The sequence below is a fragment of the Canis lupus genome, chromosome 16 (assembly GCF_048164855.1).
Source record: "Canis lupus baileyi chromosome 16, mCanLup2.hap1, whole genome shotgun sequence".
NCBI classification, from domain to species: Eukaryota; Metazoa; Chordata; class Mammalia; order Carnivora; family Canidae; genus Canis; species Canis lupus.
Window position 1 is genome coordinate 5,095,273 of NC_132853.1, and position 16,585 is coordinate 5,111,857.

Here is a 16,585-nt window from a genome sequence, read left to right on the forward strand (position 1 = left end):
TAAGTACCCACTAATTTGTGCCAAGACCCTGTTCTGCCTTGCCATGGTTTTGACAATCCAAACTGACCTTACCTGTTGAGTCTTTAATACAAAGAAACAGCCAGTTGTTTTATGAAATTTTAGAGTAAGTTTTCGAGTAAACTTTGTAGGGCAGTTGTTGCCCAGTTTCATTTATTTGACAAATATTTATTGGTCACCGAACTTATGCCAGGCAGCAGTGCCCAAGAGGGAGTCTAACCAGAAAGTGACATGGGAGGTGAAGAATTTGGTTCTACATCATAGTCCCAAGAGCAAAGGAAGGTTGTTCTTGGATTTTTGTGGTTGGGAGAATGATAAAATGATGTCATTGTCCTGTTCTTTAGCACTTTTCATGTTAGATACCTGTTCATTATTAATGGAAGCAGTGACAGTGTTTTCATTTCTACAATACTAAACCCTTGTGATCCCAGACTGGCAGTGGGAAGGTCGGTCAGTCTGATTCTGTGGCTGTCCTTTCCTTGGAATCGTGGAAACTACTGTGTGGTCTCCCAAGAAGAAAGTGTGACCTCTGTGTTCTGTTTGTCTGCTGCACACATCTACAGAGCCTAGTTTATGTTCAAGTGATTTCAGTGTATAGTTAGAAAATGAAGATATGCTGATTCTGTACTTTCTTCCTACTTTACCTCTTCCTACAGAAATTGGAAGTGACGCTTTTCAAAAATTTTTGAATCTTCTGGGTGACAAAATCACCCTAAAGGGCTGGACAGGCTACCGTGGCGGTCTGGACACCAAAAGTAAGCTCGCTTCCTGATCTCTTCTCTTGTCATTTGTGTGACTCCTATCAGCCAGTCTGATCTGACTTGAATTTATACCCAAAATGAGGGAAGGGATGGACTGGAGAGGATAAGAAGGACTTCACACCCAGTCTGACACAGGATGGCTGGACACATTTGGGGGCTCCACTAAGTTTCATAAGACTAAGTCAGCCCTCACAGTCCCTTGGTGTGGCAGACCATGGTCTGCCTACGAATACTTACTGCTGAGCGCCTTTGTGTGCCAGGGCTGTGTGAGGCTCCAGGAATGTAGCAGTGGATAAACCAATATGGTCCCTGCCTTTCTAGGAGCTTCTAGTCTAGTGGGTAACACAGACATCAAACAGGGAATTACCAAATACCTCAGTAAAGTACTGGAAGAAACAAAGAAGAAAAAGTACAGAGTGCCATGGGGGCATTTTGTCTAACCTGGGGAATGAGAGAAGGCTTCCCCAAGGGAATGAGGAGGAGTAACTGGAGTCTTGAGGGGAGAAGAGAATTCTAAGCAAGAGAACATTTGTGAAGTCCTTGAGTCAGGAAAGACCCTGATATGTTCTAGAAACTAAGAGAACATCTTTATGGCAGATGAGCTGGAGAAGAGGAGGGTATGATCCCATGAGTTTGAGTTGACATGAATAATTTTGGATTTTATGGTAAATGGAACAGGATATCACAAATGGGTTTTAAGTAGAGGTGTGGTGGGATGATATTGCCCCTTCAAGCCAAACTTCCTGGCTGCTGTGTGGGGAACAGTTCAGCAAGGTGCAAGAGCTCCTGGTAAACCTGCAAGGGTAGCAAGGTCACCAGCCCCATTGCCAATACCCAGCTTCTCTGTCATGGTCACAACCCCCCATTGCTGACCCTTGCTATGGCTAGGCACTGTACCAAGCACTTGACAACTATAATCTTGTAAGCATCCCTATGGGTTAGATACCAATTTTATCCCCATTTTCAAATTAAGAAACTGATGCTCCAAGAAAGTTGAGGTGACTCGTCAAAAGGAACATAGCTGTGACGCCTGGATGGCTCAGCGGTTTAGCACCTGCCTTTAGCCCAGGGCGTGACCCCAGAGACCCAGCATCGAGTTCCACATCGGGCTTCCTGCATGGAGCCTGCTTCTCCCTCTGCCTGTGTCTCTGCCTCTCTTTCTCTCTCTCTCTCGAATGGATAAATAAAAACTTAAAAAAAAAAAAAAAAAAGGAACATAGCTGAGAACTTGAACCCAGGTCTGCCTAACTCCAAAGCCCATGCTTTCAGCCACTATAACATCTGCCAGTGAGAGTACGTGCTTTGTTTTACAGATGTAGTAATTATTTGTACATTGTCTTGTGTTAATTTTGTCCTGTATACCAGCAGTAACTGGAAGGCAAGGAATTATATAGCTCCTTCTCCTTTTTAGCTCAGACTTCTACATGAATCAGACAGCTAGTGAGCTTAGAGTGAGGAGGAAGAGGGCTCTCCACATGGGCAGGAGCCTTGTATCAGTTGGAGAGTGAGCCATGCTGTTGGTTCCACTCGGTTGGATAATCCAGAATGATCTTTGGGAATGTATTAACTGTATCCTATATTCCCTAGCCTCCAAATAATGACTATTTCCTTAGGGTCTCAGAATTCTCTGTGCCTACTAAATGCATGTTTATATCTTACAGATGATACCACAGGGGTACATTCAGTTTATACTGTATACCAAGGGCATGAGATCATGTTCCACGTTTCCACCATGTTGCCATATTCCAAAGAGAACAAACAGCAGGTATGTGTGAACACAGGCTCTTTGAGAACACACAAACCATCAAATAGTGACCTCAGTGTGGAGAAAGCATCATCGCTCTGGTTTCATAGCATTAGAAACTGTGTATGTTAATATATGAGCTGGACCCCAGGTACCAATGTAGAGATGTTATTTACAGCCTGTATATTTGAACTGTCAACAAGCCTTGAGAAGAACTACCCTCATTGATGCTGTCCCCTTAAATAAAGGATCAGAGATAATAGTGCACATACATGTCTGTGTATTTGCACACATGAGTATGGTTTTATAGATTCAAGAAACTGTTTTTGCATGGACATTGCCTTTTCTCTGTGTCTTCTCTCCATGTGCCTGGTATCTCATCAAAAGCTACCCAGGATTGTTGGCAAGCATGTTTCAGGTTAACACAGGAGGTTAACACCGGGTGTCTGCACGTGCTGTGCCATGTTAGGGGAAAAAATCCCTGAGACAATCCTCACCCCAGAGACTGGCCATTTCCAGGAGAAGAATTTCCAACTTGTGGGAATTTAGACCCAACAAAGACATATGCTGCTGGCTTTTGAAGGATTTGGGGGAGTCCACTTAACTTTTATTAGCATCTTATCCCTTTTTTATACACTGAAGGCATCTATATGAATAAATATCACAAACATGAATGGACAACTGGTCAGCAAAGATTTGTGAGAAACAGGAATCTCGACAGGGTATGTGATGGGCTAAGAAGGCTTTTTTCTGAGCACATATAAATCTTATTTCAACAAACTGCGATAAGAGGGAAAGACACAAGGCAGACCAGTGGGCTAAAATGTGGTATTCCAGTCGTGAGATAATAAGGTGCTTCAGGAATGTGGTGGGGGGCCAGGGTGGGGGGCAGGAAGGGCTGATACCATTGGATGGTTTCCAGCCTGGAGTAAGGAGTTGGTGGATTTGTCCCACAGGCATTGGAGACCCACTGGAGGTTTTAACCTTGTTCTGGTTTTAGAGGGCTCACTCTGGGAAAAGTCAGATGGAAACAGGAAGTGTCCTGGCCCAGGAAGACTGCTTAGTGGCTGTCACTTTCTTCAAGGCATCTTCCTTTGCATGATTAAGGGAGCCTAAATTACTGTCAGAGCTAAATCCCTTAGGACCTGAGGATCTTGTGTAGAAGAGGGGCCGGGCTGGCCTTCCCAGTCATCATGAATTGTATTGATCTCTTACAGCTCAACAATAATATCACAGAACCTCCACGGAAGTGTTTTGCAATCTTCCTTCTCCTCCCACTCCAACCTTTTCAGCCCTGTACAATCACCAAAACTGCCCATGTCTCATGACAGATTAGGGGCATTAGCTAGAGAGACAGGAGGAAAGAATGTGACAGCTCAACCTTTGCCCAACTCAGAGGTCTTTAACCTTATCTCTTTGAGAGGCTGTTCATATGTTAAGGCCAGCAGCACTGAAATGTCCCCAGATGGACCCTGGTGTCTTTAACATCTTGGTTGTCTCAGTGGGTAGCACTTGGGTCCTCCACCTGCCCGGCATCAGTAGATAGGAGAAAAAGAAAAACTTGTCTCTATCACCGGGAAGATCATGTAGGTGGGAAGAGAGACAAACACAGGATGCTAGTGAGCCTTCAGTGCACCCCATCATGGCAGAGCAGAGAAGGAACCCTGACTATGAGCTTCTCTCTGTACCTTGAGGACTCAACATAACAGACGAAAAGGCGAAGGCCAGCCTGGATCATAAAATCTTTGGACCTCCTAACATCGAGAACACAAGTGGGACCGTCTGAGCTGTATCCCAAATCTGACATAAAGAAACCAATTCTCATAGAGTTTGTAGGCTCCAGTATTTCCATGACTTCCACCTCTCTCCTCTGTCACTGAACCAAACTTTAATGGGGGGCAAGTATTGATATTTGCCTCTCTGGGACCTCACCTTCCTCCTAACACCCTGTGTTGGCCCGCACCACTAACACTGCCTGGTCTCCCAGTCCCGGGCCCTGAGGACAGCATCAAGTACCAGATGCAAGCAGCCCATCTAGACCCAGTCCTAGCTCTGCCAAGAACTAGCACTGTGATCTTGGGTGCATGGGGAGCTTTGCCTGGCCCAGGACACTGCTCTTGCCTCTTGTCTCCTCCGCTACTCTCATTCACTCGCTCAATGATCTCCCCCAGTCTCAGGGCTTTAGAGAGCTTTTATATGCCAGCAACACCCAACTTTACATGTCCAGCCAGACCTCCCTGCAGAAGTCCAGACTCAGCTGTGCAGCCTTCTTCTCAATACCCTCCTGGAAGATATGCCTCAAATCTAACATGTCCAGGACTGAAGCCTTACTCTCCTGCAGCCTTTCTTATCTCAGAGGAATCGCTGGGTCATGTGGTAATCCCATGTTTTAGTGTTTGGAAAGCCAGCATGCGACTCTCCACAGCAGCTGCCCCATTCTGTATTCCTACCAGCAGTGCTCCAGGGTTTTACTTTCTCCACATCCCCAACAGCACTTGTTATTATTAGTGGGGGGGTTTTTTTGGTGTGTTTTGTTTTATTTTGTTTTGTTTTGTTTTGTTTTGTAATAGTTCTCCTAATGGGTGTGAAGTGGCAGCTCATTGTGGTTTTGATCAGCGATATGGAGCATCTTCTCATGTGTTTATCACATCACCTTTGGAGAAATGTTTATTCAACACCTGTGCCCATTTTTTAATCAAGTTATTTGACTTGTTGAGTTGCAGGAGTTCTTTATATATTCTGGATATAATCCCTTATCAGATATACAGTTTGCAAATATTTCCTCCATTCTGTGGGCTGCCTTTTGTCGGTGGTATCCTTTAATGCGCAAAAGCTTTCAATCTTGATATAGTCCAATTTATCTCATTTTTTTCCTTTTGTTGAGTGTGCTTTCCATGTCACAGCCAAGAAATCAATGCCAAAATAATGACTTACTGAATTAAGTTGAATTTAAATTATTAGAACTCTCCAAACCTTCATTTCTGCATTTGCAAAAAGGGAACAATAATATGAATCCAACAGGGATCCTGTTCTCCAGGAGCTTACAGTGTAGAACAGGAAACACTGGAGATCCACAAATAGTGAATCATTCTGTTTGGCCAATTAAGCAAAGGTCTAGAATGGGGTTGGCAAACAATGGAGCATGGGATAAATCTCATATACTGCCTATTTTGTTAAATAAAGTGTTATTGAAACACCAGCCATGCCTACCCATTTATGTGTCGCCTATAGCAGCTTTTATACTACAACAGCAGAGCCATTGATTGTAAACCGACAACATGAGCTACAAAACTGAAAATATTTACTACCTGGCCCTTTACAGAAGAAAATTTGCTTACAATAGATCTAAGAGATCATTTTGAAAGATCAGCTGAGGTCAGATTAAGTAAGCCCATTTTCCTCATCAGGTACATCTTTCAGAACTAGCTAAGGCATTTATAAATATCTACATGTTTGAGCCCCACCCCCAGGAAATTCTGATGTACTGCCTCTTGTCTGAGGGCCTTGAATGCCGGTCTAGGGAGACGAAGTAGAAGCAAACGTGGACACAATCAGAGCAGCAAAATCAAGATGTTGGAGGCAAGGAGGCTAGTTAGGAGGCTGCCACAGAAGGGGAGACAAGAGGAGATGCAGATCTGCATTGGGCAGGGAGCAGAGGAGATGTATAGGAGAGCCTGGAGGCTGGACTGGTAGAACACGGGAGGCAAAAAGTCAAAGATGGCGGAAGTGCGGGGTTCTGTGATCATTGTGGTTTGACACATTACATTAGTGTTTTGAACCTTGTGAATCTGCCATGTATGGATGACCTCCTTGGTGATGTTACTTATGCTTCCATCCAGGTGGAGAGGAAGCGCCACATTGGAAATGACATCGTCACCATTGTGTTCCAGGAGGGAGAGGAGCCTTCTCCTGCCTTTAAGCCTTCCATGATCCGCTCCCACTTTACACGTATCCTGGACCTTTGTGAACAAGTTTAGCAAGCTATTGGTCAGCCTCATGAGACTAAAGTGACCCTCAAAACAAACCTGACAGTTGACTTGCTTGTCGTGGTTGTTTTGCATCACCAGATTTTTAGAGCCACTACTCTGGGTTTTTCCCTTGGGGTTTTCTGCCCTCATCTTTCTCCATCCATTGGAATAATAGATGGATTCATTCCCAGAGAATTCTTAGCTTCTAGAATATCTTTCCTTTCCTCAGGTAATGTTTCTTTGTTGATTCTAAACCCTGGTGATCACTACTGCATTACTGCTTGAAATTTAAGAAATGATGGAATTAATCATATTTTTATTCACTTTTCCCTCTGCTTCTTCAAATCCCTGTTTAGCTCATACTGCTGGAAGAGTCCTGCTGAAATTCTCTATAATGTCCAAGCTCAGCTCAGACAGGCACAGGCCATAAGGTTGGCCACCCAACAGATGCCATCATGGCCCTGTTGCTTTGGATCATGGGCCACAACAGTGAGTCCCAAAGGTGGTACCTCTACAGGTTGTATATTGTAGATAAAAGGCAGCTAATAGGCATTTTCAGAATAAACTCTGGTCTAGCTCTTCATGTTCCCTGCAGACTCCAGTAAAAATGTTGAGAGACAGGACCATTGTGACCTGTCACACCTGGAAGTAGATTGCTTTGCATGCTTTGGCTTATTCATTGTAACCTAACAATATAGCATGCAAGTTTTTAAAAGTGGGGAATGGCCAGATTTCTTCCATGAGAGCAGGGAAGAAAACATGTATGTATCTACACTTGAATAATAATTGTTTTTGCTCGCATCCTTGCTCATTAAGTGATCTATTTCTCCATTCCCTGGGATTTAGGGTAGCTCTTTCCCCTTTTCTTCTTGTAAAACAGAAGTTTTCTCCAGGTACCATGCAGAGAGGCAAAGCAGGTGGCTCTTTAAGCAACCAAGAGGCAGTCATTATTTTTAGAATTTCCTTTAGTTGTAACTTTTAGATTTGGGCCTTGACACATTTATTTCTGGAAAGGGACAGCAGAAAGTTAATGCAGAATCTTTCCTTTGAGTCCAGGAATGCAAACACTTTGAGGGACTGATGGCCTTTTAGCCCTTGCAGTGGGTAGCTGAGGGTGGGAGCTGGCAGGGGTGGAGGAGGACTAGAAAAAAGAGAGCTAACCATGGTTTGGTACCATTTTAGATTCAACACACCTGACACAAGCAAAGTAGATTCTGCTGAGAGGTTGCCATCAACTGCATTGGTTTGTTTTGGTTTGTTTTGTCTATCAAAGCCAGAAGGAGAAGGAAGGTGTGTAGTGGAAACATTTAAATTGCTTTTATTTTCAAAATGGGTGAGAGGAAATGTATGTCTAGTTTCGTATTGGGATATTTTCTATTTCCAAGCAAAAGAATTGATCTTTTTGTTTTGTTGGCTGCTTAGTTGCATAATAGATATATTTATATTGCTTTTCTGATGGATCGAGAGACTAAACTCTTTCCCCAAAGGATGAGCACACAGAGGTTGACCTTATGTCTTCTTGAGCTGTCTCTTTTAAAGAAGTCAAGGCACCATCTCAACCTACGAGTGAGCCAAAAGTACAGGTCTAGGATGATTCTGCATAAGAGATTTCAAGGCATAAGCTATTGACAGTGAGCATTGGAGTTGTTGATTAATTTCCTTAACCATCACCACAGATATTTTTGCCTTAGTGAGGTATGATCAACAAAATGACAATTACAGGTAGGTGATGACTTTCTCTTGGTTGCTTGTTCTAATTCTCATGTTTACTTGTTAATTTGGCACTCTTTTGATGACTCTTGATACATATATTGGTGATTGATATGATACAAGTGTCCTCACCCACCAGAACTTTCTTCAAGGCCATCATCTTTGGGAAAAGCTTGTTCCATATAGTATTGCTGTATGTAATAAACCCAAAGTTCAGGGTGAGTTTGGAATTTTATTATACTCTAAAATGGGCACAAATTTGGTATGTTTGATCTTGACCAGAGTACCCCATTTCCTAAGCTATGTCCTGGTCCACTTATCCCTCTGTCCTCAAAAATTAATCTGTTAAAAGGATATCATGATGTTGTGAAAAAAGTGTGAACTTTGACCTAAATAGATCTGGGTGGAATCTCAGGTCTATCACTTACTAACTTTGTGGTTTTGAAAAAAAGTGTTTATCTTCTCAGAGTCACAGGCTGCATCTGTAGCACAGAATATAATGCTACTACCTTGGCAGGTTGATGAGAATTGGTTGATGCTATGTCTTAAAATACCAAGTATGCTGCCTCGTATGCATGGGATACTCAATGGTGGCCTTTGCTATTATTCCTAGTGTTCTTGACCTTGCCAACAGCTTGGTAGGTTGGACCACTAAGGATGCAGAAAGGCTTGACCTCTTCCCTAAAGCACATGGGAGAGCTGCACAGTGGCTAAACCTCTGGCAGCTCAGAGACAGCACTCCTTCTATGGAATGACTATTCTTGACATACCACATATGCAACTGAACGAATGTAAGATCATAGCAGTCTTTGAAGAAAAAACAAATAATTCTGAAATGTTCTTTATATAGGCTGAAAATATTTTCAGAAGAAAGTGTACCACTCTTTGGCCCCCCCTTGCCATCCCCACCGGTGTTTACAGACCACCAGGAATTCAGGGACTTTTTGCTAGTGAAGTGTAAGTTTCTATTTTGAATTTTTTTGCAACTTGTTCTACATCAGAATATATTTCTTCAGGTTCTCTGAGGATGCTGTATAAGAGAAATCTCATTGTTTAAGCATTGGTCCCATTCCACATTCTGTTAATTCTTCATGTGAAACATTCAGTTTTCTGGTAGTGTTACATAGATCTTCTCCTGTGTCCTAATCTGTATCTACCATGCTGTCCACCTGCCTTGAAGTTTATCTACACTCCCTTGCTCACAGTATAAGGGGCCTCAAATGTGCCTTGCTGCCCAGGGTTCTCATATAGCCATTTCTGAATCTCTGGCTATGTGTGTATCTGTGTCTTTGTCAGAGAGTGGGAAGCAGGCAGGACAAAGGATGGTTATGTGGGTATGTACTTAGGGAAAAGGGAGTTGTTAGCGAGTGTGTATATGTGTGAGGGGTGGGGAGGGGAGAAGACAGACTGACAGAATATGGATATGATATGGAAACCAGACCATCCAGGCTTTACTAGCTGGTGAGTATAAATTTCAGCTCCACCAATAATACCCAAATACCTGACCCTGAGCCCCCATCTTAACCACAAGAGCTCATCCTTCCCCAGAATAGCCCTCGGTTATTATAGCTGCAAGTTGAGCTTGCAAACTCCACTCAGGAGCATGTGCCCAGTGCTGCCAGATATTCCAAACAAAGACAGAAATCTGATATTATATATGAACTTGCCTGAGTCTTAAAATGGGGGTCCATGTGTTTCTAGTCCAGAAGATCAGATAGAGAGCAAGAGACAGACCTGAAACAAAGAGTCAGCAGCAGAGAATGGGTTCAGCAGCTAGAAATGAGGAGGCTGTTGGAAGCAGGGGGTAGGAGGTAAGCCATCTTTGCAGAGTGCCTATATATAGCAGGGATGGGGCCACTGCAGGCATGGAGCCCTTGAATAATGATCAGAGATGACTCAGCAACCTAAGAACCCAGATTATTGGTGTATCTGCTGATTCAAATGGAGCCAGTCAACAGAGTGACTGAGCAGCCCCCTTGGACACTTGGGTGGAATGAAGCAAATGCTTGATCTATAATTGAAGACATGCAGTCAATACAGTGGAAGAACTCAGGCTCTGGGCTGTGAAGGGGGTTATTGAAAGAATGGATTGTGGAGGCAGGAAGGATCGGGAGGGGTTGATGGACTGAGAGAAAAGGTAGAAGCCAAGGGATCTGAAGTCTCTGAATTCAAAGTGAATGAAGCAGGAGAGAGGAAGAAGGCCAGATGGGAAACTCCAAGATAACAGGAAGTGGCATTTTGACAAAATTTCTTACTTTTTCCCCTTATTTGGCTGAAACAGGTCATTTAAAATGGATTTTTTTTTTTCTGGAGTACAAAGGAAAAAATACTCTTTTTTTTTTATTGGAGTTCAATTTGCCAACATTTATCATAACACCCAGTGCTCATCCTGCCAAGTGCCCCCCTCAGTGCTCATCACCCTGTCACCCCAACCCCCCGCCCACCTCCCCTTCCACTACTCCTTGTTCATTTCCCAGAGTTAGGTGTCCCTCATGTTTTGTCACTCTCACTGATATTTTCACTCATCCTCTCTCCTTTCCCTTTATTCCCTTTCACTAATTTTTATATTCCCCAAATTAATGAGACCATATAATGCCTGTCCTTTTCCGATTGACTTATTTCACTCAGCATAACACCCTCCTGTTCCATCCACATCAAAGCAAATGGTGGGTATTTGTCGTTTCTAATGGTTGAGTAATATTCTCAAACAAAAAATTCCCAGTCACAGGATTACAGTAAATAGTGGGCATGTCTTTTAAACATATGCAGATTAGGGGCATCTGGATGGGTCAGTTGGTTAAGTGCCTGCCTTCAGCTCAGGTCATGATCTCGGGGTCCTGGGATTGAGCACCAAAGCATTGGCTCTCCCCAGCAGGGAGCCTATTCCTCTCTCTCCCCTGTTCATGCTGTCTCTCTCTCAAATAAAGTTTTTAAGTTTGGGTTTAAAAACTTAAAAAAAACAACATATGCAGTGTAAATTCCTTAAGAGATGTCTTGGCACAAACAAGCCCAGCTTGCCCCCAGCGCTCAGATCCTATCCAGGAGGTGCATGGGCCCAAGAACTTCATTTTTCAGTCTGTGAACACTCTCCATCCTTTGGCCCTTCCAATGAGAAAAATAACAGTTAATATTTATTCAGTTTGATATGCCTACTATCATGTCAACTCTTTATATGTATTATATCATTTAAATTCTTACAATGACCCTATAAGGAAGTATGGCTACATCCATTTTACAGAGTAGAAAAATAAGGCCCCGAGAAGCTAAATAATTTACTTAAGAATATGGCAGCATAGCTGGGGTTCAAACCCATAACTGTCTTGACTTCAAGCTCCAAACCCCCTTATTGCACATTTCCTATTCTGTGCTCTGATGTGGAACTGGATGTTCCACTTTACTGACTCTTAGTCTGCAGTATCTATAATACACTAACCACCAGGGTTTTTTTTTTTTCCAGAAGAAACTTCCATTAGAGTAAGAATCCCAGTACTCTGTTAGGCAATTGTTATTTTTCTTAACAAAATGTAGTGAATATATATTTGATCCTGTTGACAGGCATCCTGGTGTTTTGGCCCATGTATTAGAGGGATGTGTTTAGGTGGATGGGAGGAAGGAAAGGGAAGGGAAGGGGAAAGGGGAAGGGAGGGGAGGGGAGGGGAGGGGAAGGGAGGGAAGGGAAGGGAAGGGAAGGGAAGGGAAGGGAAGGGAAGGGAAGGGAAGGGAAGGGAACAGAAGGGAAGGGAAGGGAAGGGAGAAAGAGTAGATAGGGGCATGTCTGGTGGGTACTAGGTCTTCAAGTAATTAGATATACCCTCTGCTCAGGAAGCTTGCAGTCCAACAGGAAAAGGAAGACAGACATACCTATGGACTATGGATTTGTATAGAGAAATTTAGAGAGGTTTTAAGCAATCTTCCTTGAAGGAAGGGTAGCGCCAATGGTAATACCAGTATTGGGAAAGTGGGTGGCATTCATTTTGAGGAGTTTCTTTGAGAAGGACATTCTTCAATAGCATGTTAATTTTTGTAACTCACTTTGTAACTTGATTTATTTTAGTAATTAATGGTGAAAAAGCCACTTTGGAAACCCCAACATTTGCCCAGAAACGTCGACGTACTCTGGATATGTTGATTCGATCTTTATACCAGGATTTGATGCCAGACTTGCATAAGGTAACCCTGGGTCCATGGTCTTCTTTCCTTCTCATGGGTTTGAGTTGAGAACACAAGTCCTAGCAATGAGTCCCAGTTCAAATGGCGAAAGGAGTTGTCTCGATCCTTGCTGTCAACACCAGACTGTGGCCACATGGCTGACATTTGTTCTTTCATTGTTACCACGAGAGAGTGTTAAATGTCCATACACAGGAAAGTGATTTTCAGAGATCATAGGCCTGTGGAAATGGAGGTGCAGGCTTGGCACCATGGTGTCAGTCAGTAATTTCTGGAGCATTGGAGGGTGCTTTTTTGGGGTGACTGTCCTTGGTGGTACTACTCAACATTACCAGTGCCATAGAGCTGGTGGACAGACAAGAGTGGGGATTTTGGAGAGAGACCAGGAGCTTTTTAAGGATTTCTGGAGATTGACTGGCTAGCTCCATCTACAGACACTGAGATAAACATTTACATTTACTGCAAATTTGCTTTGTGCCAGACAATCCCTAGGCTGACGGTATCTCCACACTGATGAGACCCAGCACCACCTTGGTGTCTTTAGGGGCACCCATGTTCCTCAGAGGCCTCTATACTTGGTGTGAGATCACCAGGTGCCATGGGCTCACTATGCACATAAAAGCATTGCTGTTCAGAAGTATTTCCTGCCTTTAACAGGGAAGTACAGAATAATTGGGGAGATTCCTGTAGACTCCTTGCATTCATAAACTCCAGCAAAACGCACTGCCAGTGATGCTTGTAAATAAATGAGGCATTGGGTTTCAGGTGCTTATGTGGGGAGATGAAGAATATCAAGGTGAGCTGCTGCTCGTGTGGTCCTTTCCCTTGGGTACAGTGACCACCACCATTTTATAGGCACCCCTTGACTTCTGGCTGGCCAGTATACCCTAGCTACTCACAGGGATTAGGCCAAACTAACCCCAAGATGCTAATGAGCAAGCCATAATCACTAATCTGTCGATTCCTTTTTTCCCCCCTAAAGTCAGGTAGAGGTGCAGAGAGGGTTCCAAGGTGAGGACACCATGCCCCCCTCAGGTCCCAGCTGAAGCATGGATGCCTGAGGCCAGCTTTCCCCCAACCCCCAGTTGAAGCCATGTCCCCCTGTTAGATGCTCTCAGATACTGTATGTACTTCCCCTTCATTCTCCCATGTGCCAATCATGTATCAGTTCCTCAGTTCTGTCTCCCCCATTAGACTGTGCCCAATAAGGTCAGAGACTGTGTATCACACCCCCACATCTGCCAGACTAGTGGGTGCACAGTCAGTACTTGCTGCCTGAATGAGCATTCCCATTCTCTGACTATATGCTGGAAGAGAACAAACATTCATGGAGTATGTGCCTAAGCACTGTGCCCAGCACCTTACACGCACTTCCTCATGTAGCCTTCATAACATGCCTAGGAGACAGGTATTAGCCACATAAAGATGCTGAAACTCTGAAATTAACACACTTGTCCTAAGTTACCAAGAGGGCCACAGAGTTGCACAGCTCCAGGGGTACCATTCACATAGACTTCCACCTGCCTTGTACCAGGGTGTCACTCTAGGAGAACAGCATCCCTGGAGCTGTGTGATAGTGTGGCCCTATCACACTGTTGGAAGCTAGTAAGCCCTGGAGCTGCTGGTGTGCTTGATTTCAAAGGCTGTGCTCTCAGCCATTATGCAGCACTGGCTATCCACCTGTTGATCTTCTACCCCTAGCATCTAGCACAGACCCCAGCATTTAAGTGATGCTCCGTAAATGCTTATGGAGTAAGTGGGAGTAAAATAACATTTGGACAAAGAGGTCTGTATTTAGTTAAGGAGAAGCCAAAGGATGAGACTTGACAACGATTTTTGGAATTCATAACTTGTTTTTCTTTTTCAGAACATGCTTAATAGACGATCTTTTAGTGACGTCTTACCAGAATCACCCAAGTCCGCACGGAAGAAAGAGGAGGCCCGCCAGGCAGAGTTTGTTAGAATAGGGCAGGTGGGTTTTATTCTGAAACCTCTTTGGCAAGATGTGCAGTCATGAGCCCCATGCATACCAGATGGCCTGCCTGCAAAGAATTTCATGCCTGTGTACTCCTGTGGGAGCTCTATAATTTCACTCAGGATTACTGTGGAAACCACGATTAAGATTTTTGATAAACCCCCCCCCCAAAAAAAAGATTTTTGATAACCACATAGGCGTGGTTCTCTGTGGGTATGAGTGGAAGCAAAGCCTTCTGCAGAAGAGGGAGTGCCACTACCTCAAAGCAAGAGACCACAAGGCCCAGGCTGGGCTCCCTCTTGTCAAGGGAGCACATACCATTTGCCTGCCTCCTGGGGACTTTCTGAAGAGTGAGAAGCCCACATAGGAAAAGCATGTTGAACTCCTCCTCCTCCTCCCTGGCAGCAATAAGTGCAGAAGGGTGGCGTCCCTGTGGACCTGAGTTCCCACTCCGCTGGCTGGAAGCAATCCTCAAAGTTAGGAGGCTCCCACTTAGCATCTTATTCCAGATTTTGGAGGAAATCATTGCCACTTTGTGTCACTCCCACGTGACGTCCATATGTCTCAGTTCTGGGAGGTGACACAGCTTTCTATCCTGATCCCTTGTCACAACACAGAGGAGGAGAAGAGCTGTCAGCTGCAGCTAAAGGTTCTGACCCAAAGGAGAGAACAAAGCAGGGTGACCTAGGAAAGCTTAAGGGCAAAAGTAACTTGCCCCAAACAGGTACATTGTGACAGGAGCTCTCCCATGTGGGTCCTTTGTTTAAAGGCACTCTGACTCTGCTTTCAGAGATTTCGCCTCATCAAGTTTTCCATTTCCTGGGGTAGGAATCACTGCACTGAGATATCAATTAGTTGAAATGATAGGCATTTGGGGTCATTTGGGCTAGGACATTGTCATTAGGGCTTCACCGTATTCAGCTGGCAGCATTCCTTGGCTGCAGTGAGAGGGAAGTGTGGGAACCTAAAACTTTAGTCTAAAATTACTCCTGTTTTATTTAAAACTTCTTGCAAATCACAACTGTTGAACCTGCTGTTATTTTCCTGTCTGATAACAAACTTTAAAAGAGATCTCTATTCTGTAAGGCACTAAAACTGAAATCCATTGTGAGAGGAGATGCTCCATCAAGCTTGGTGGCTTCAGGGATCTGTAAAAAAGAGGTGAGTTGATGATACTCTCAGGTTCCCTTATGAATGTCCTTTGTCATCAGTGAAGTTATTGCAATTCTTAGAGATTTGTGGGACAGGAGGAAGACAAGCTTGTCTGCTGCAGAGTCCCCAGGGGAAGCCCCAGATAAAGTTGAGCAGCATCTAGTGAGAGCCCCAATTTCCATACCATGTGTGTGCCTTTGCCTGCTTAAGTGAAGCAGAGCTGCTGGACCGGGCCTGGTCAGGCAGATGGGGCTGAGGGGTGTTCCTCCAGCCTTGTGTGCATATACATGGCCTGGACATCTTGACCAAATGCATGTTCTGATTCAATAGCTCTAGGGAGTAGTCAAGATTGTGCATTTCTAACAAGCTCTCATGGGGTGCCCGGATGCACTCAGCAAAGCTCTAGGGCCGTGTTTCCCAAGCTTTTGTATATACTACAATCACCCCCTTTTGAATTTCTGATTCATAAGTCTGGAGTGAGCCCAGAGAATCTGTATTTCTAACAAGTTACCAGGCAAGGCTGATGCCACTGGTCAGAGGACCACAGTTGGGAAACCACTGCTTAATCTGTAGTTCATTCAGTCACCCCAGAAGTTCTGTGGGCTGTGTATCTATTTTTGTCTCCACTTTTCTTGGAGAAAAAAATAGGTGGTAATCAACAAGAGAAGAGCAAACAATAAACTAGTTGCATAGGAACTTACTATCTACATGATTTTTTATTATAAAACAAATCTACTTCATTATGTCTGTGTTCCAAATATATATATAGGTTAGTTAAATGGAACAAACCCACAGACAGTGCATTACTAGAGAAGTGTCCATTATAAAAGCAAAAAGAATTACAAATGCATTTACTATAAAGGTATATATGCTTTGTATCTGAATTATAGAACCTACACACTTTAAAGTCTGGTTTCAGGGGAACAATGAGCTCAAAATACGACTAATGCTAGAAAACCACAACCAATAAGACCAGATTGATGGCAAAGTATCTTTTCCAAAGGTTGCATTAATTCCCACTATCGGCTTGTTTGTATGAATGGTGAAATTCACAGTGTTCCCAAGAGCTCTATAAATACCAAATTCCAGC

The 16,585-nt window shown here is 43.8% G+C and overlaps 1 protein-coding gene and 1 long non-coding RNA gene across 6 annotated transcripts in view; both read left to right on the forward strand.

Moving 5' to 3' along the window:
* Window positions 1–16,585, forward strand: part of GARNL3 (GTPase activating Rap/RanGAP domain like 3) — a 146,528-nt gene that overhangs the window by 97,774 nt on the left and 32,169 nt on the right. For all 5 annotated transcript variants that reach the window (XM_072777984.1, XM_072777983.1, XM_072777987.1 and 2 more), the window contains 8 exons: window positions 675–773; window positions 2,441–2,544; window positions 6,363–6,471; window positions 8,168–8,213; window positions 9,052–9,158; window positions 12,256–12,371; window positions 14,236–14,340; window positions 15,430–15,504. In XM_072777984.1, the coding sequence (XP_072634085.1) occupies window positions 675–773; window positions 2,441–2,544; window positions 6,363–6,471; window positions 8,168–8,213; window positions 9,052–9,158; window positions 12,256–12,371; window positions 14,236–14,340; window positions 15,430–15,504 (761 nt within the window). The remainder of the gene's footprint in view (window positions 1–674; window positions 774–2,440; window positions 2,545–6,362; window positions 6,472–8,167; window positions 8,214–9,051; window positions 9,159–12,255; window positions 12,372–14,235; window positions 14,341–15,429; window positions 15,505–16,585) is intronic.
* On the forward strand, window positions 6,478–8,161 carry LOC140605764 (uncharacterized). Its single transcript, XR_012008328.1, has 3 exons — window positions 6,478–6,720; window positions 6,848–6,993; window positions 7,674–8,161. It is a non-coding gene; the product is annotated as an uncharacterized lncRNA (long non-coding RNA).